Here is a 22,095-nt window from a genome sequence, read left to right as displayed (position 1 = left end):
AGATTGTCTAATTAACATGTCCATCAAATTTGCGGAAAGAGGATACGATGAGGCTCTTCTCAAAGATACTAGGAATAAAATTCTGAATACCACCAGAGAGGAGGCCTTCATTCCCAAGCAGTCAGCCAAAAAAACAGATGATAAAATCATCTGGGTTAATTCATTTCAACCGAACAGCCCTCCAATGAGTAAAATAGCCAAGAAGCACTGGCCATTACTCACCACCGACCCGGCATTACCTGTGTTTAAAAATAAATCTCTCATGCACTCATATACCAGAGGAAAAAGTATCCGTGATTATGTGGTAAAAAATGACATCTGCTTTCCTCCCCCTAAACAAAATATCACATTTTGGGGTGCGGCCAAAATGGGTTGCTACAGGTGCAGTGGATGCATCACATGTAATTACATGGCACAGGGAGATGCATTTTTTCACCCGTATTCAGGGAAAAAGTATAAAATGCATCACAGGGTAAGCTGTGATACCAAATTCGTGGTATACCTGATTAGTTGCCCATGTGGTAACCACTACGTGGGCAAAACAGAGAGGATGTTTAAAGAAAGAGCGGCTGCCCATCGCTCGTCCATAAAAACAGCCCTTGCAACAGGCGTCAGCGAACAACCGGTGGCGAGACATTTTGTCGAAGCCAGGCACAATCTAGCCACTCTCCGCTACTGCATTATTGACCACGTGCCCCCATTAAAAAGAGGTGGTAACAGGTCCCTTAGACTCCTGCAGTTAGAAAGCAGGTGGATTTTCACCCTAGACACTCTGAGCCCTAGAGGCTTGAATGAAAACCTGGGTTTGTCTTGTTTTCTGTAATCTGGATTGTTTTGTAACCCAGTTATGTTTGTACTCCTTTTCATTTCCTAGTCTGAGGTGCCTTCTATTAATATTATTATAAAATTACAGCGTGACTATAGTAAGGGAGACACCTAAGTCCGCCAATCAACAGTTTAATATAAACAGCGTAGCTTTTAGTCCACGAACAGCTCCTGCACAATACAGCACTTTGATTAGGGTTTTTTCTTATGGTGTATTATCGTTTTTTAATTGTCATGTATAATCGTTGTAATTTTGTATTTGTCCCTTTCAGTTCGCGTATAGCCCAGCTGACAGCTTGACACGTAGTTGTTTGGGTGGTTGCTGGGCAACGCTACAGCACGGCGCTTCCCTCCGTGCGATCCGTAGCGTCAACCAGCGGGTGACGTCAGCATCAGACGCCGGCGCGGGAGACGGCGGGCAGCACGGACGGAGCGGTAATGTATAAATGTTTTGTATATTTGTGTACACCTTGATAAAGGGGCTGTAACAGCCCAGAAACGTCGGTATCCTACTTGAGTGTGGACAATCGTTATTTGGAGTGCCGCCATCCCCCAGAAGTGTATATATATATATATATATATATATATATATTCCAGGAGATGATCGGCACTCAAGGGGAGGATAAGAGTAAATGGCCTGGGTGCCTTCTTAAGTCATAACCGAAGTTAATGCTGAATATAGCTGGGTGTAGCAAGCGGCACTCGCAGGACTTGTCAAGTATAACAGATGACACAGACACCAGGTCTGGTAGCTACCAGACCTGGTGTCTGTGTCATCTGTTATACTTGACAAGTCCTGCGAGTGCCGCTTGCTACACCCAGCTATATATATATATATATAGCAAACGGGCAGGATGGCACTCCCAAGATTTCAACAATGTATATAAAGAAATAACAGTCAAACACCAATAGCTTGTGTCAACGTTTCGGGCTGAGCCCTTTTTCAGCCCGAAACGTTGACACAAGCTATTGGTGTTTGACTGTTATTTCTTTATATACATTGTTGAAATCTTGGGAGTGCCATCCTGCCCGTTTGCTACATTTGTCCTAATTTGGATTGGAAAGGCAACCCAAGTCGCTGCTTACCCTCTTTACAGAGTGCCGGGACCCTTTCTACTAATATGTATGTATGTATGTATGTATGTATGTATATATATATATATATATATATATATATGTATGTATGTATGTATGTATGTATATATATATATATATATATATATATATATATATATATATATATATATATATATATATATATATATATATATATATATACATATATATATACACACACGTGTATATATATATATGCCATAATAAATAAAAACACCAGTACTCAGTCACCAACACCAGTATGTACTAAACCAGCATCTAATGCTGATGTTGAAAATAATTAACTCTGGGGGGGACACACTTGGAGGCACATACTTTTAGTTTAACATGACAAAACAGTTTTGGTGCCCATACACTAGTAAGATTTATCTTCAGATCTGGCTGGTTGTCACTCATCCACAACCATGTTTTTATTCCAGTTTTCCAGCATTTTCAAGCAAATGATCAACTGTCATTTGCTCTCTTCCATAACCATGTTTTTGTTCCAACCAGACAGATCTGCAGATAAATCTGCATGTGTATGGCCACCTCTAAAGTGCTACAGACACATTCTGATCCGTTGCCCTGCAGCAGCAGTATGATGATAGGAGGGAGGGCTCGTAACCTGAGTGCACTGCAGTGCAGGGAGAATAGTTCCTTGCTATTGCAGAAACAGAAAGTAAAGTAGTTAACAGTTTTTGACAACTTGTGTGGACGCCGGGTTCCAGAATTTCATGCTGTCAGTGAGTGAGCAGGGCAGGGAGGGACTGTCACAGGACTATAGCTTCAGGCTGCAGTGCTGGCGCTGCTCCCCAGAGTGGGATAGGTACAGCGGCAGCCGACAGCAGCGCTGCTGAGCACACAGATGCAGCTGTAGGGATGGAGAGGCTAGTGAGAGCTCCTCCTTGCACTGAGGAGCGGCCGCTCTGTAAAAGAGTCAGTGTCAGACTGACACACTGGGTTGCAGCAGGTGCCTTGCGGCTGCCGCCCGTAGTAGGTGTCGCCCGACAAATCCGGCCCTGGGGGCAGGCTGGCGATGCCATTCGACCAATCAGCGCACAGAGAGTGAGCTCCACAGGCTCCACCCTACCTACGCCTCTGCTCTTCTCACCAATCTGCTTGTGGTTGTCGAGTAACTCGTCCCAGCCTTGTGAAGCTCTACAAAGTTGTTCCTGGTGTCCTTAGACAGCTCTCTGGTCTTGGCCATGGAGGAGAGGTTGCAGTCTGATTGTTTGCGGGTGTGGACAGGTGTCTTTTATACAGATAACTAGTTCAGACAGGTGCCATTAATACAGGTAACGAGTGGAGAATAGAAGAGCTTCTTAAAGTAGTAACAGGTCTGTGAGAGCCAGAAATCTTGCTGGTTGGTAGGTATCCAAATATTTATTTTACACAATAATTTAAAAATTAATTGTTTAAAAATCATACAATGTGAGTTCCTGTTTTTTTCTTCCATATTCTTTCTCTCACAGTTGAAGTGTACCTATGATGGAAATTACAGACCTCTATCATCTTTTTAAGTGGGTCAACCTTCATAATCAGTGGCTGTATAAATAATTTTTTGCCCCACTGTATGTAGAGGTGTTTCTGATGATAGTAGCGGACACCTATGTAAAAATTAACATTTCCATTTTTTTTCCTATTGGTCTGTTTCAAAACCACCCCTTACAACCTGACCTGTACAGGTGGCAATTTAAAATTTCAGAGGTGAATTGCAAATTTGCATCCTAATAAATTGGCAATTTGTATACTTTTGAATGGGAAAACATCGGGATGTGATATGAACTGCAAATTCAAACCGACAGGTAATCATGTGCAAATTGACAGAGGTAAAAAGTGATATACATCGCAATTCGCAGCCTATTAAGTCACCAATTCTTTAAAAAGTGCAAACTCAGCTGTTTTTGGTTAAAATCACAAAAGTCGAAATATCTCATTTTATTAAGTGTCACCCCTGAGCAATGTTCCCTCTAATTTTACGAAGGCTGTGTGCGGCTAAAAATTTTGGCTGTGCAACTTTGGAATGAAACTTACATTTTTGTGCGTCACTTATATTTAACTGGAAAATGATGTTCAGCATTTGTGGTAACTTTACTTCAAAATGATATTAAACATTTAAACATTCAAAACACAGCACACAATGTAGTTAATGGGTGAAACACACATTAATTGAGTCCACAAATGCAAAAAGGGACCACTGCTGCTTTGTGCGCTCAGTTGTAATGTCTGTGCGCATGCTCGTCAAGGTGTGTGCGCGCGCACGTGTGCACAGCTTAGAGGGAACACTGCCCCTGAGTTCTGACCCAGTGTCGTTATTACAGAACTGCAACAATTAGCACATGCTCACCGATACATTAACAGGAAGATTACAGAAAACTGAAGCTGCACATCTGTACCTGAAATGTGTGATGTCATATCCCTGTTAGTGATCTATCTGATATCATCTTGACCCCTGTGGTCATATCTATAGTTATCTTATGACTACATAAATAACAATGGGGAATCAGATTGCTAATACCCCTTTTACACCGCCTCAAAACTCCGGGTCTTTGGTGGGTCAAACCCGGGTCAGAGGCGGTGTAAATCTGTCAGGCTGTGTCCCTTTACACGGGACTTCTACCTAGGTCCTGATCTTGGTAGAACACGGCTAGAACCTTGGTAGAGGGCGGTGTAAATGGGTACGCCGGGTCGGATGATCCGGCTCCCATTTACATGAATGGGGGACATCCAACCTGCGGACTGCAGAGTCCATAGGTTGGACAGGGGGGCACACAGCCTGCGCTGCTGTCTGCTATACCCTGCAGACAGCAGTGGCGGCAGCGGAGGAGGTGAATGGATGCCTGTGTGCGGCATCCATTCACCTCCTGGATGGCAGCTGGGGGGTGCACGGGGGCTGGGGGTAGCCCAGCAGCTTACCTTAGTGCTGGGCTGATCCCAGCACGGGGATCGATGTATCCGGCGGGGATCACCGCGGTCCCGGCACTTGGAGATGATGTCATCTCCAACCGCCGCATCCGTCTACACTACAGGTGGGCACCGCAGTGTAAATGGAGTAAATCCCAGATCCGACCCGGCTTGGATCCTTCTTCCAAATGCCGGGTTGGATCCGGGATTTTTGGTATAAAAGGGGTATAATTAATACCACTTTTTCACAATTTGTTGAGTTGTGGCTCAGTGGAAAAAGAGTCCTTGACAAATACCCTGGATCCAGTTACCCCTAACCTGCAACCCTATCTGCCAGAGCTGATCCAGAATGGATGCATGTAAGAACTGGCATATCTATAATGGGTGCAGGGTGTGGGGATAACCCAGGTCACATTAGAAGGATCCCAATACAACCCTATGGATAGCTCACTGGCACTTGGTAATATTGTCATGTGTTATCCACAGTCTGTGGAGTTCCAGATAAATTAGGTGTCTTAGAAGAGACGTAGGAAGAACGAAAGGGTTTTTGGGGCACGCTTGAAATATTAAGATAGTGAAAAGATGGTGTACAAATGTGTGACATAAAATCTAACCTTTATTGATTACACTTAAAATACATACAAGCACACGTCAATTTGATACGAAGAACAGTTTTAAAATACAAATCAGCATGTGAATTAAACTGCGAAATTTATTTTATAATAGTAAATACACAATGCAGACAAAAACGAAATTGTAATACAATAACCGTCAAGTGGGCGAAAATGATTTAGCAGGGAATTTACCAGACAGTAAATATTTGAGCAAGGCAAATCAACACAAGATAGTGATACCATGCACATAAATGGTGCAAAGGTTCATAATATTTTAATATTTTGAAGTCTTGCTTCAGACCCTCCTTGAATATACAACAGATAATGGACCCGAATGCAGTGATAAGGGTAGCAGGTTTACATTACTATTGTTAGAGCAGGATTTAATGGGTAAAGAAAGAGAGAGGAATGCTCTTCGTATGTATTCGCTACTTCTGCTGTCTGAGTGTGTGATACAGCACTGGATATTCCATGATGGTCTCCCAAGAGGTACTGATCCAGCCAGTCGCTGCTTAGCTGCTGAGTTCGGATGGGATCAGGCGGCCCAGGGATGTATGTCTGTATATGGCATCAGATGAGAGAGCCTCAAATGGAACTAGGAGCCAGTTGTCACTTCTGCTTTTCCCCGATGTCACTCAGGAGAATGAGAGAGTGAGCGAGTCCAGATGACAGATGATAGTAGATTAGAATAAAAAGGATGAGAAGGGTAAAGAAGGGTATGCTCCCAGAGTAATAGTATATGTGCCCACTGCAGGATTTAATGGGTCCGTGGTCACTGAGCCAGTAATGGGAAATACTGTGCACAATGCCACATGCAGGGGTGAGTAAGGTCTTTATAAATCTTGAGTCATTGTATGTGCAAGATAGATTAGTTTATCAGCAACATACATAACAGCATGTGGCTCCAAGCATGTATCGAAATAATATATCAGAACGTATTGATTGTGGACACCAAATAGTGATACCAATTGTCAGGATGAAAAGGCAGGAATTATCAATTCAACAGAATACAGCTATACAGCAATGGTTAGGAGTTTTAATTAGGGCTGTTAGCAATGATTAAAGACAGGGAGGTTGTCCTTTCCGCGTTAATTAACTGATTACTGCTAAATTAATTGTAACAACAATGGAGCAAGATGATGAATTGGAGAGATAATATAATATAGTGGATGTAACAAACTAACAATAGTATGCAGAGAAGTTTAGCCTGAATGTAACAATAACAATAGGCGCTCAATCTCTCATACAGCAGACACCTAATTGTAGCGTGCCCCCATATGGTAGAGCGCAAACGTCCCGCTCAGTAGCGGTATTGGTATGCGTACGCACCAGAAACAGAGTCTGTGCGTGAGCGGCAATCTGTGAACTTAGATACAGATTACCTTTCAAGCGTGGCAGCGGGATCCAGGCACGGTGGTATGGACCGTGCGACGAGTGCTCCCACCGTCTAAGCCGTAGCGGCCGCACTGATCTGAGAGGGACTGGAGGAGGGCTCCGAGTGGCTGGAAATGCCCTGACGTCAGGAGACACGTGTTTCGCCCCGATTGGGCTTGATCACAGTGACGTGCTGGACTGGGGACTCCCAGTCTGTATATGAGAGGTGGGCAGGCCAATCCTGCGTTAGAAAAATAATGGACATGAGGATGTCCCAATAGGAAAGGGAGGTGTGTAAAAAGCCGCTTGTGTTCATGATTATGGCATTAGCCTGAGCTTTAATAGCTGTGGACACTGTTTACGTCGACTAAAGGCACCCTGAAAACAGTGCTGAGGTAATGGATGTATGACACCGATGGTGTCTGATACAATTAAGGCTATGGTTCAGGTATTAAATCATAGTGATAACGCACTATGTGGTCGACTTTGTTTGTGTCGACTATTGGCACCAAGATTTGGTGTTTACAAAATAGGAGGGGTGTGAAGAATATCACTGAGTGGTAATATAATTTATGAGGGGAAAGAAAGAATGATGGTTTTAACAAAAGGGAATAGTGATGTTTAGTTTAAGGAAGACATAGGTGGAAACCGATATAATGGTCACGCTACAGAAATGGGGTAGAATTATTTATTACAAGGACAGCATTTGATAGGTCAAGAGTTGGAATAATAATATATTCAGATAGTTAATAGTGGTAATCCGTTCTGAAAGAAATAATATATATAGCATATGAGTATACAGTATTAGTAGCATATTTAACGAATGGACATCCCTTATTATAGTGTATCAAGATATATGATAATATGATCATAATAATCAAGTGAAATTAACTTGATTTACCTTGACTTGATTACTCAATTATTACACGGTAGGAGTAAGAGATTCTAATACAGTATTAAGGTTGGATGAAAAATCAATATACTCATTATAGTGAATATAATCATTAGCATAGAGACTAGAATAAATTATTTGAACCCTTAGGTAGCAAGCTGTCCAAGTGGCCCGTATGTCCTAAAAGAAAAAATGCAGTGTTAAACATCATTATTGTATGCTGTACAAACAGAAAAGCACAAGATGGTTCATAAACTGTTCCCCTGCTAATAGAACCAAGGATTTTGGGAGAATATATTGGAAGACAAATATGTGGAGATGATTGATTATAACTGTTTAGAATTTGGTTGGACAATTGAAAATTTGGAAAAAGGTCTAATTAGTGAGATATGGATATGGTATATCAAAGGAAAGAGCTGAAATTGATGTCTTCTTTAAGGCCTTTGGGAGAAAGAGTATCAAGCTGAAAGATCCACCAGCTCTCTTTTTGTAGCAAAGTTTGATTGATGTCACCCCCTCTGCGTCCGAGATGGATTTGCTCAAGTCCTGAAAATGTCAGTAGGGAGGTATCCGAGTTGTGGTACTTGAGGAAATGCCTGGCTACTGAGGTTAGTTGTTTCATCTTCACTTTATCAGTAGCCGCATTCCTAATATTCCCAATGTGTTCAAGCATTCGTTGTTTGAGTGGGCAAGAGGTGAGGCCAACATACTTCTTGTCACAGGGGCAGGTAATGGATACACGCTACATCGTTATCGTCCTGAAAGACCACCTCCCTCTCCCACCATCCAAGGAAGAGGTTGGCATAAGTAGGGGCACAAGCTAGTGCCCCTACTTATGCCAACCTCTTCCTTGGATGGTGGGAGAGGGAGGTGGTCTTTCAGGACGATAACGATGTAGCGTGTATCCATAACTGGATGCGCTACATCGATGATATTTTCATAATCTGGAAGGGCACGCAAGATCAACTTACCACTTTCATCCAGAAACTTAATACCAATAAACTCAATTTGAAATTCACACATGAGAGCAGCTCATCAAGCATAACATTCCTGGATTTACATCTCTACCGAGGTCAAGACAATAAACTCTGTACAGAACTCTACAGAAAGTCCACATCCACAAACAGTTTACTATACAGCACTAGCTCTCACTTCCCCCCAACAGTCAAAAATCTACCCAAAGGGGAATTCCTTAGGGTACGTCGCAACTGCTCAGACGAACAAGTGTTTCAAGCTAAGTGTGATGAGCTGACAAACAGACTACGGGAACGAGGATATTCCAATCGGAACATCAAGAGAGCCAAAAAGGCAGTGGCACATACCCCCCGTGAAGAAATCCTGTTTAAAAACAAAACTAAAGAGGCTGAACTACCTACAATCAGAATGGTTGGCACATATTGCCAAGAATGGAGGGACATCAAGAACATTCTGCAACAACACTGGCCCATACTACTGACGGACAGAGACCTGGCGGCGAAATTGAAACCACAGGTAGATTTGAGTTGGAGAAGAGCCCCAAACCTTAAAGACAATCTTGTCCACAGTCATTTTGTAAAAAATCAACGCAAAGAACCCAGAATCAAAGGCAGCCACCCTTGCGGCAACTGCAAAGCTTGCAGTCACATCAGGAACACTTTGACTATACATAACCGCTAGGGGGATCTAATAACTATCTATTGCTACTTCAACTGCAAAAGTCCCAATGTAATCTACTGTATTACCTGCCCCTGTGACAAGAAGTATGTTGGCCTCACCTCTTGCCCACTCAAACAACGAATGCTTGAACACATTGGGAATATTAGGAATGCGGCTACTGATAAAGTGAAGATGAAACAACTAACCTCAGTAGCCAGGCATTTCCTCAAGTACCACAACTCGGATACCTCCCTACTGACATTTTCAGGACTTGAGCAAATCCATCTCGGACGCAGAGGGGGTGACATCAATCAAACTTTGCTACAAAAAGAGAGCTGGTGGATCTTTCAGCTTGATACTCTTTCTCCCAAAGGCCTTAAAGAAGACATCAATTTCAGCTCTTTCCTTTGATATACCATATCCATATCTCACTAATTAGACCTTTTTCCAAATTTTCAATTGTCCAACCAAATTCTAAACAGTTATAATCAATCATCTCCACATATTTGTCTTTCAATATATTCTCCCAAAATCCTTGGTTCTATTAGCAGGGGAACAGTTTATGAACCATCTTGTGCTTTTCTGTTTGTACAGCATACAATAATGATGTTTAACACTGCATTTTTTCTTTTAGGACATACGGGCCACTTGGACAGCTTGCTACCTAAGGGTTCAAATAATTTATTCTAGTCTCTATGCTAATGATTATATTCACTATAATGAGTATATTGATTTTTCATCCAACCTTAATACTGTATTAGAATCTCTTACTCCTACCGTGTAATAATTGAGTAATCAAGTCAAGGTAAATCAAGTTAATTTCACTTGATTATTATGATCATATTATCATATATCTTGATACACTATAATAAGGGATGTCCATTCGTTAAATATGCTACTAATACTGTATACTCATATGCTATATATATTATTTCTTTCAGAACGGATTACCACTATTAACTATCTGAATATATTATTATTCCAACTCTTGACCTATCAAATGCTGTCCTTGTAATAAATAATTCTACCCCATTTCTGTAGCGTGACCATTATATCGGTTTCCACCTATGTCTTCCTTAAACTAAACATCACTATTCCCTTTTGTTAAAACCATCATTCTTTCTTTCCCCTCATAAATTATATTACCACTCAGTGATATTCTTCACACCCCTCCTATTTTGTAAACACCAAATCTTGGTGCCAATAGTCGACACAAACAAAGTCGACCACATAGTGCGTTATCACTATGATTTAATACCTGAACCATAGCCTTAATTGTATCAGACACCATCGGTGTCATACATCCATTACCTCAGCACTGTTTTCAGGGTGCCTTTAGTCGACGTAAACAGTGTCCACAGCTATTAAAGCTCAGGCTAATGCCATAATCATGAACACAAGCGGCTTTTTACACACCTCCCTTTCCTATTGGGACATCCTCATGTCCATTATTTTTCTAACGCAGGATTGGCCTGCCCACCTCTCATATACAGACTGGGAGTCCCCAGTCCAGCACGTCACTGTGATCAAGCCCAATCGGGGCGAAACACGTGTCTCCTGACGTCAGGGCATTTCCAGCCACTCGGAGCCCTCCTCCAGTCCCTCTCAGATCAGTGCGGCCGCTACGGCTTAGACGGTGGGAGCACTCGTCGCACGGTCCATACCACCGTGCCTGGATCCCGCTGCCACGCTTGAAAGGTAATCTGTATCTAAGTTCACAGATTGCCGCTCACGCACAGACTCTGTTTCTGGTGCGTACGCATACCAATACCGCTACTGAGCGGGACGTTTGCGCTCTACCATATGGGGGCACGCTACAATTAGGTGTCTGCTGTATGAGAGATTGAGCGCCTATTGTTATTGTTACATTCAGGCTAAACTTCTCTGCATACTATTGTTAGTTTGTTACATCCACTATATTATATTATCTCTCCAATTCATCATCTTGCTCCATTGTTGTTACAATTAATTTAGCAGTAATCAGTTAATTAACGCGGAAAGGACAACCTCCCTGTCTTTAATCATTGCTAACAGCCCTAATTAAAACTCCTAACCATTGCTGTATAGCTGTATTCTGTTGAATTGATAATTCCTGCCTTTTCATCCTGACAATTGGTATCACTATTTGGTGTCCACAATCAATACGTTCTGATATATTATTTCGATACATGCTTGGAGCCACATGCTGTTATGTATGTTGCTGATAAACTAATCTATCTTGCACATACAATGACTCAAGATTTATAAAGACCTTACTCACCCCTGCATGTGGCATTGTGCACAGTATTTCCCATTACTGGCTCAGTGACCACGGACCCATTAAATCCTGCAGTGGGCACATATACTATTACTCTGGGAGCATACCCTTCTTTACCCTTCTCATCCTTTTTATTCTAATCTACTATCATCTCTCATCTGGACTCGCTCACTCTCTCATTCTCCTGAGTGACATCGGGGAAAAGCAGAAGTGACAACTGGCTCCTAGTTCCATTTGAGGCTCTCTCATCTGATGCCATATACAGACATACATCGCTGGGCCGCCTGATCCCATCCGAACTTAGCAGCTAAGCAGCGACTGGCTGGATCAGTACCTCTTGGGAGACCATCATGGAATATCCAGTGCTGTATCACACACTCAGACAGCAGAAGTAGCGAATACATACGAAGAGCATTCCTCTCTCTTTCTTTACCCATTAAATCCTGCTCTAACAATAGTAATGTAAACCTGCTACCCTTATCACTGCATTCAGGTCCATTATCTGTTGTATATTCAAGGAGGGTCTGAAGCAAGACTTCAAAATATTAAAATATTATGAACCTTTGCACCATTTATGTGCATGGTATTACTATCTTGTGTTGATTTGCCTTGCTCAAATATTTACTGTCTGGTAAATTCCCTGCTAAATCATTTTCGCCCACTTGACGGTTATTGTATTACAATTTCGTTTTTGTCTGCATTGTGTATTTACTATTATAAAATAAATTTCGCAGTTTAATTCACATGCTGATTTGTATTTTAAAACTGTTCTTCGTATCAAATTGACGTGTGCTTGTATGTATTTTAAGTGTAATCAATAAAGGTTAGATTTTATGTCACACATTTGTACACCATCTTTTCACTATCTTAATATTTCAAGCGTGCCCCAAAAACCCTTTCGTTCTTCCTACGTCTCTTCTAAGACACCTAATTTAATTCAGTCATCCTGCTGAATCTTTTGGGAGCACCACCAACCTAGTAACCCATAATATTCTTCTTGTTAAAAGGTCGCATGTTGGTTTAACACTAAATTCTTTAATTTCCATTTTTCTCTCACAAACTGCCTGTGACACTTCACCCAGTTATTTCTAAGAGTTCCAGATAAAACCAGGATACTCCGGCTACTGATATGCAATATAATGGGACATAATTTACACCAAGGCTGTATGATAATGGCCTCACTTGTATTGCAGTGACGTCTTGCCAGATGTATTTTTATTTCTACAAATCTGGGTGACAGACACCTCCAATATCGTACAGTCTTTGGGTACTTGTGTATTATCTGGGCGCCCGATTTTTTTCATCGCATGCCACTACTTAACCCCTTACCGCCGCAGCCTGTTTTTGCCTTCCTGACAGAGCCCTTTTTTTCAAATCTGACATGTATCACTTAAGTGGGGATAACTTTTTTTGCTTTTACTTATCCCAGTGATTTTGAGATTGTTTTCTCGTGACACATTGTACTTCAAGTTAGTGGTAAATTTTGGTCGATACAGTCTGTGTTTTTTTGTGAAAAATACCAAAATGTCGTAAAAAAATTGAAAATTTTGCAATTTGCAAAATGTTAAATTTTCTGCTTGTGAGACAAATAATCATACCACTCAAAATAGTTAATAACTAACATAGACCATATGTCTACTTTATGTTTCCATCATTATTTCAACCTCCTTTTAATTTTTTTGGACACTAGGAGGCTTAAAATATGAATAGCAAATTCTCAAATTTTCAAGAAAATTTCAAACACTGATTTTTTTTAGGGACCAGTTCAGTTCTGATGTGACTTTGAGGGACTTGTATGTGAGACACCCCCATATATGATGCCATTTCAAAAACTGCACCCCTCACAGTATTCAAAACAGCATTTTGGAAGTTTGTTAACCCTTTAGGTCAGGGGTTCCCAAAGTTTTTGAATGACGGCACCCCAAAGCATCAAAACTGTTTTCGCGGCACCCTTAGGCTAAAAGTTTTTCATTTAGAAAGTCAGAAACAAATATTAAGTTAAATAAATTGTGTTAATATCTCATAATTAGGATCATTTATGTGGTAATGGACAGGATTCCCTTCTGTTTGTCCACAATTTCACTATTATAATGGACATTAAAAACTTGAATTGGTCCTGGACCACCAATCCAGGGCACCCCTGCAAGTCTCCCAAGGCACCCCAGGGTGCCACGGCACACAGTTTGGGAACCACTGCTTTAGGTGTTTCACAGGAATTAAAACAAAGTGTAGGTGAAATTTCAAAATTCCATTTTTTTTGCAATTTTAATACATTTTTCTAAGGAACACAGTAGATTTTACTAGAGAAATGTGACTAAAAATTGATTCCCCCAATTCTTTTGTTTTCATAAATATCCTATATGTGGCCCTAGTGTGCACGTTGACCAAACCACAGGCTTCATAATAGAAGGAGCACCTACTTGATTTTGGAGCCTCCTTTTTATGAGATTATTTTTGAGGCACCATGTAGGTTTCTAGGCACCATAAGATGCTAAAAGTTAGGAACCCCCCCCCCACAAGTGACCCCATTTTGCAAACTACACCCCTCAGGGAATTCATCTAGGGGTATAGTGTACATTTCAAACCCCCAGGGGTTTCACCAATTTTGGTACAACTGGGCTGTGAAAATGAAAAATTACATTTTTTTACACAAAAATGCAGTTCTGGCTCAAAATTTTTCATTTTCACAAGGAATGAAGGAGACAAAGCACCCCAAAATCTGTGCCCCAATTTCTCCCGAGTACGGCAATGCCTCATATGTGACCAAAAAATACCATTTGGGTGCATGGCAGGACTCAGAAGGGAAGGAGTGATATTTGGATTTTGCAGCACAGATTCTGTTGGAATGAATGGTGGGTGCTATGTCGCATTAGCAAGACCCCCGAAGCACCAATACAGTGGAACCCCCCCCCCACAAGTGACCCCATTTTGCAAACTACACCCCTCAGGGAATTCATCTAGGGGTATAGTGTACATTTCAAACCCCCAGGGGTTTCACCAATTGTGGTACAACTGGGCTGTGAAAATGAAAAATTACATTTTTTACACAAAAATGCAGTTCTGGCTCAAAATTTTTCATTTTCACAAGGAATGAAGGAGACAAAGCACCCCAAAATCTGTGCCCCAATTTCTCCCGAGTACGGCAATGCCTCATATGTGACCAAAAAATACCATTTGGGTGCATGGCAGGACTCAGAAGGGAAGGAGTGATATTTGGATTTTGCAGCACACATTCTGGTGGAATGAATGGTGGGTGCTATGTCGCATTAGCAAGACCCCCGAAGCACCAATACAGTGGAACCCCCCCACAAGTGACCCCATTTTGCAAACTACACCCCTCAGGGAATTCATCTAGGGGTATAGTGTACATTTCAAACCCCCAGGGGTTTCACCAATTGTGGTACAACTGGGCTGTGAAAATGAAAAATTACATTTTTTACACAAAAATGCAGTTCTGGCTCAAAATTTTTCATTTTCACAAGGAATGAAGGAGACAAAGCACCCCAAAATCTGTGCCCCAATTTCTCCCGAGTACGGCAATGCCTCATATGTGACCAAAAAATACCATTTGGGTGCATGCCAGGACTCAGAAGGGAAGGAGTGATATTTTGGATTTTGCAGCACACATTCTGGTGGAATGAATGGTGGGTGCTATGTCGCATTAGCAAGACCCCCGAAGCACGGTGAAATGATGAACCTAATAATCCATAGATGTGTGGTATATTTTAAAGCACTCCTTCATACATAGGCCGGGTTTGTCGGGGCAAGTTTCACAGCGGAAAATAGTTTGCTTTCGTATTCCCTTTTTATAGCAAACTTTGCACCTTTTTTGTGTCCTGCCCTTTTTTCCAGTGGAGGGGATTTCGTTAGGAAAATGCTGCCCTGATACAATACGGGGGCCAGTACTAGAAGTACTGGGGCCCTCTGCCTGCTGGTTCCCAAATATTAGGCCCTTTATGACTTCCTCTTGAAAGTGCATAAATGTTTCTGTCTGGCTGGTAGAACGGAATAGTACGTAAGCGTTATACAGTGCCATCTGGATGATATACACGACCAGCTTCTTATACCATATTTTTGTTTTCCGCAGGGCACTGTACGGCTTCAGTACCTGATCTGAAAGATCTACTCCGCCCATGTACTTATTGTAATCAAGGATACAAATAGGTTTTGAGGTGTGGGTACTGGTACCTCGTACAGGGACGGAGGTGGTACTGTCTCCGTGAATTGTTGTCAGTATAAGGACATCCCTCTTGTCCTTATATTTGACCAACAACATATTTTCGGTGCATATTCCCCTGCTTTCACCCTTTCTCAGTAATTGGGCAACGTGCTTTTTTGGGAGGCCTCTTTGGTTCTTGCGCACAGTACCGCAAGCTGCTGTACCTCTTGAACCAAGGGCCTTAAACAGGGGGATGCTGGTGTAAAAGTTATCCACATAGAGGTGATAACCCTTATCCAGGAAGGGGTGCACTAAATCCCAGACAATCTTTCCACTAACACCTACGAGGGAGGGGGGGCATTCTGGCAGTTCAATTCTTGTGTCCTTCCCTTCATATACCCTAAACCTGTGGGTGTACCCTGAGGTACTTTCGCACAGCTTATACATTTTTATGCCATACCTTGCCCTCTTATTGGGAAGGTACTGGCGGAATTTAACCCTTCCTTTAAAATGTATAAGTGACTCGTCTACACAAATGAATTTTTGGGGGATGTACATCTCAGCAAATTTGGCGCTGAAATGGTCAATGACCGGCCTGACTTTGAATAGCCGGTCAAAGGTGGGATCATCTCAGGGTGGGCACTGTGCATTATCGTTGTAATGCAAAAATTTAGGGATCGTCTCAAAACGAGTCCGGGTCATGGCCATACGATGAAGTGGGGTGCTGTACAGAACATCTGTACTCCAAAATTGCCTAATTTCTGGCTTTTTAACTATGCCCATATGTAACACCAGACCCCAAAACGTCATCATCTCTACTGCATCTACAGGGGTCCACCTAGCAAATGATGACGTGGGGTTTTGGGCAATAAACTGCTGGGCATATAAATTACTTTGGTCCACCATTAAATTTATAAAATCATCAGGGAAAAAGACTTTGAAAAAGTCAATTTCTTTGAGGCCTGTAGTATCAAATTGGATTCCTGGGTTGGCCAAAAACTCAGGAACCTGGGGCTCAAAATTGTCTGGTGGTGGGGTCCATACGAGATCAATCATTGGGGGGGGGGTCTCAGCTGCTCTACGGGGGCGTCTTTGAGGGGGTCCCTCATCACTAGAGGAGGAAGAGGAGCTTAAGACGAAGGCAAATTCATCGCTTTCTTCACTGGCTGTGTCCGTGTCAGAGGCAATAAGGGCATATGCCTCCTCCGCTGAAAACAGTCTTTGCGATGATTGGGACATTTTTATTATTTTTGTGTAGGCGTGTATAGTGTAGGGGGGGGGTACAAACTTTATTTCAACACGGGGGGTATGTAGTGTGTATGTAGTGCTTTAACACGTGTAAGTTAAAAGAAAAAAAAAAAAGCTCCTGCGCCAAAAATTGAGCACAGATGTTGGTCAGTAACGTCTGTCACTGATCAGCGCTCAGCGGGCACAGGACACCCACAAAAGCACCGTGGGTGTAAAAAAATTTTTTAAAAAAGACTCCACAGCACCCTCCAAAAAAAAAAAAATTTTAAAAAACTTCTGATGAGTCAAAGACAACAGGAATTTGATCCAAAAAAAAAATTAGATAAAAAATGCTGATCAGTGATGTACGTCACTGATCAGCGCTCAGCGGGCACAGGACACCCACAAAAGCACCGTGGGTGTAAAAAAAAAATAAAAAAAAGACTCCACAGCACCCTCCAAAAAAAATTATTAAAAAAAAATGCTGATGAGTCAAAGGCAACAGTAATTTGATAAAAAAAAAAAAATAGATCAACCCTGTGCCAAAAATGCTGATCAGTGATGTACGTCACTGATCAGCGCTCTGCGGTCTCAGGACACCCACAAAATCACCGTGGGTGTAAAAAAAAAAAAAAACCCACAACACCCTCAAAAAAAAAAAAAATGCTGATCAGTGATGCAACACTGATTAGCAGTGTGGGGCAGCAGGCACACAACTGTGGGTGCAACCTGACAGGGTATATATATATTAAAAAAAAAAAAAAAACCTGCACCCCAAAAAAGGTGCTGATCAGTTAGTTTATACTGATCAGCACAAAAGGGGGGCAGCAGATACAAAATTATATCAAACAATTTAAATCTCTGACACAATGATGCTGCTGCAGCAGCAGCACCAACAGCACAAGCACCAGGAAGTCACAGCAGGAGCTGGCAGCACGGATGCCACCAACGCTGACGCCACCACAGCCTTTGGGGGCAGGTGGGGTGAGGTGGGGTGACCACCAGTGACACCCTTACACCCGGTGGTGATTGGTGCTGTACTTAACAGCACCAATCACCACTGATCCCTGTGTCACCGGCGAACGTTATTCGCTGGTACACAGAAAACGCTGTAATTGGCTGTTCACATTGAACAGCCAATCACAGCGATCGCCGATGGGTGGGGGCATCGCTGCCCGCCCTGGGCAATGAGGGAAGATATCTGCTGTCAGGGACAGCAGACATCGTCCCTCTGTCACCGCGTCTATAGACGCGGTGACAGTTTGAACTCATGACGTACATTTATGCCATGTGTCGGGAAGTACATCCCGACCATGACGTAAATGTACGTCAAATGTCGGGAAGGGGTTAAGGCATGCGATGCGATGCGGTGCGATTTTTCATTGTAAAGACCTGATTTTTAATTGTATAGTCACCCATGTGTGATTTCATACCCCCACTATCCAACTACGTATGGAGTTGACCCTATATAGTGTGGCGAGCGAAGCGAGCCACCGAGCCCGAAGCTTGGCGAACCCCGCGAGTGGACGCAGATTACTTTACATGTATTGCGTCCCCAGGGGCATTACTGGATAGACCCCAACATTTCATGGCTGTGCCCACAAAAATGCTGGGCATGCCCATAAAAACACAGGCATACCCCTGCCTGTTCAGGGAGGTTGGATGAATTCGGAGCCCGCACCATTCTCGCATCAATCCATGCAGCTGCGAGCACTGGTCACAGCAGAGGAAATCATCCCATGGTAAGTAATCAGAACATGATTTCCTCTGTACACGTACACATCCGTTCCCACCCCTGCACAGGGATTCATGTGGCGGGGGGGTGGTGCATCTGGCAGGGCTGGGAACCTGCTCACTGGGCTCTGAAAACACGCAGCATAGCCCGCAGGTCTGAATTGGGCCCTTTGTCAGATATATCTCCCCTAGACTCTTATTTATGTATACAGGTCAAGTACCCATTATCTGGATGTCCACAACATACTGAAATATACCGAAAAATTTACAGTAGGTTTTCAGAATATTTCTGGGTTTTTATTTTTTGGCGGGTTTCATACTCACAGGGTCCCAAGGATGCATTGCACAGGTGCGCAGGTGTGCCATGATGTCACCCGCACAATGCATCCTTGGTACTGGGAATGCCAATGAAGACAGACTCAATGTCCGCCATGGATGCAGGAGGACTAGATGAGTATGTAAAAAAATCCCAAAATCCGGAATAATCCCTTATCCACAATGCAGGAGGTCCAATGAGAGCGGCTCCATCCATCTGTATGTGGGTGCGATAGGCATGCAAGATGGTCATTGTGTGAAAAAAATAAAAAAGTTTAATACTCACCTCCCCAGGGTCCACTGATCGGTGCTCCAGTGAGGGCTATGGGTCATCAGGGCTCTGTGCTGCTCCTGTGACTCCCAGTGCAGTAAAGTAATGCTACAGAGCAGCAGCTCATGTTACAGCACCGTAGGTCACAGAACCAGGATGACACAATGACAGCCAGCCCTGCAGCAGCTCTGATCAGTGATCCCCTGGGATGGTGAGTATGATCAGCAGTGAGGGGAGATTGTGTTTTGTGGGGGCTCATCACAAAGGGGAGGGGGTGTCGATTACATTATAACCATTGCATTTTAGTATCATTTGTTTCCATATGAAAAAGCTGTCTGCGTGAGATATTTATTTATTATTAACAGTTTCATATATAGCTCTGCATATTCCGTTATGCTTTAAAAAAGGGAGACAGTGATACAACAAACAGGGTATTTACAGACAGTCAAAAGCTTACAATCTATTATTACCTGTTATATTATACATGCTGGACTTTTCCTGCTGGTCAGATGTTTGGGGACACAGACAGATGAGACAGATGGTGACGCCCTTATTTCTTGCACTTATTTTCTCTATAAAACAACCTATAAATGCAAAAGTAAAAGTGCATACATGGAAACCGCAGCACAAATTCCACATGTTACGTCCTACCCAATGTCAAATGTCTGCCCAATGTCACATGTCTGCCCAATGTCACATGGTCTGCATAATGTCACATGTCCTGCCCAGTGTCACATGTCCTGCCCAGTGTCACATGTTCTGCCCAGTGTCACATGTTCTGCCCTTTGTGACATGCTCTGCCCTTTGTGACATGCTCTGCCCAAAGTCACATGTCTGCCCTGTGTCACATATTCTGCCCAGTGTCACATGTTCTGCCCAGTGTCACATATCTGCCAAATGTCACATGTTCTGCCCAATGTCACATGTTCTGCCAAGTGTGACATGGTCTGCCCAATGTCACATGTCTGCCCAATGTCACATATTCTGCCCAATGTCACATGTCTGTGCAGTATCACATCCTGTGCAGTCTCACATGTCTGCCCAATGTGACATGTTCTGCTTAATGTCACATGTCTTCCCAATGTCACATGTCCTGCCCAGTGTCACATCCTGTGCAATGTCACATATCTAATAATATAGTATTATCTATAATATGTCCTGCACAAAGCTGTTGTTAGATTTGTACCTTAGCCTTTTGGAAACCTCCATGTTTGCATGATGTAAGGATTGATAATAAGTTAGTAAATGTCCAGTGATGACATCATGCTGAGTGTGAGGCTGGGATGATAAAAAATAACCTAATGCAGATCCCTCTTCCCCCAATAGGTTATCGACATGTGGTCTGACCTCCTCCTGCTGTGATGATCTCTGCTCTGTTATTACTACACTCCGCTCTCTGACCACACTGGACCTGTCATACAATGCTCTGGGGGACCCTGGACTGAAGCTTCTGTGTAAGGGACTGAGACACCCAGACTGTGCCCTGCAGGATCTGAGGTAAGATCTGTCTCAGTACAAGTTCTCTCAATACCAGCCATAGGCCATACATGGTACAGACACAGGATAGAGCTGATTGATGTTCTCATGTTATCTGAGTGTAGGTTATGGAGCCATTATTCTATTCATTGTTACCATACAGACATTGCTTTGTTTTATTATAATATTTTTCCCTTAAGAACAAGTTGGTTACATAAGTTATTAGCCAATTATTAACAGTTATATTATACATTCTGGTGAATAGGAATTAGATTTGCTCTGACCGTAACGCTCTTGTAACAATAATAGAAATGGCTGCGCTGCCGCTGTAATATATTATGAGATAAAGGGGTAAATAAAAAAGAGGGTAGGGGTTGTTAGGAGGACACAGCACTATCCCCTCCTTCCATAAGACCTTGATGTGGAATTACATCCACATCAATAGCCGGCTCCTGTACAGGGTTACAGGTCATTCTATGTACCACCAGAAAGGGGGGTTAACAACGCGGTGGTGAACTAGGCGCGTGATATAGGTTGCTTCTCAATTTCCTAATAGCGGCTGCTTGATAGTGGTTATAGCGGACCACTAGAATTTTATACAACAGGAAAAACAAGCAAAGAAGCAGCGCTTGTATATAAACACAATTTGCAATGGGTTAAATCGGCAAAATGTAACACATTTATTACAAAAACTTTAAAAACAAACACATATATCACAAGCAATGCGTCGGTGTTGAGCTCCCAGATACCCTCTACTCATCACCCACACTTGGCACAACTCCTGGCAACCAATTTCCTAAGGGAAAACCTCCAAAAAGGCCATCATCAACGGGCAATTGAAAAGTATCCATCCAGATTCCAATACATCCAAGAACACCACCTACAACTTCGGGAAACCTCACAAGGTCCTGGTATTCCTCCAGCGGTGATCTACCATCAGTGCACACCCGCATCATAGAGAGGACAATTGGACCCATTTGATAACCCGTTTCATACATTTGTGGTGAGATGATACCAACTTCACAAACTATGCACAAAATATAGGCCCTTTAAGAGGACTCCCACAGCCAGCCAAGCCAATAATATAAAGAGTGAGGGTATATTTTAAATCATTATATTTTAATGTCAAATTGCTTGTGATATATGTGTTCCTTTATAAAGTTTTTATAATAAATGTGTTACATTTTGCAAATTTAACCCATTGCAAATTGTGTTTATTTACAAGCGCTGCTTCTTTGCTTTTTTTTTCCTATTCTATGTACCACACCTGCACTATATATACCCCCAACCATCACTATTGTGTTGGGATAGTCCCAG

General features: G+C 42.5%; 1 protein-coding gene across 7 annotated transcripts in view; it reads left to right on the top strand.

Annotated features, from left to right (window-relative positions):
• LOC146009894 (ribonuclease inhibitor-like) overlaps window positions 1-22,095 on the top strand; it is a 68,103-nt gene that overhangs the window by 31,523 nt on the left and 14,485 nt on the right. For all 7 annotated transcript variants that reach the window (XR_014444695.1, XR_014444693.1, XR_014444692.1 and 4 more), the window contains one exon: window positions 20,629-20,799. Coding sequence is in view for 1 of the 7 variants with exons in the window: in XM_083150492.1 (XP_083006618.1) it covers window positions 20,629-20,799 (171 nt within the window). In the remaining 6 variants the exon portion in view is untranslated. The remainder of the gene's footprint in view (window positions 1-20,628; window positions 20,800-22,095) is intronic.

Source organism: Crinia signifera, chromosome 6 (genome assembly GCF_055691185.1).
Source record: "Crinia signifera chromosome 6, ASM5569118v1, whole genome shotgun sequence".
NCBI classification, from domain to species: Eukaryota; Metazoa; Chordata; class Amphibia; order Anura; family Myobatrachidae; genus Crinia; species Crinia signifera.
This window is presented reverse-complemented; position numbering and strand designations above follow the sequence as displayed.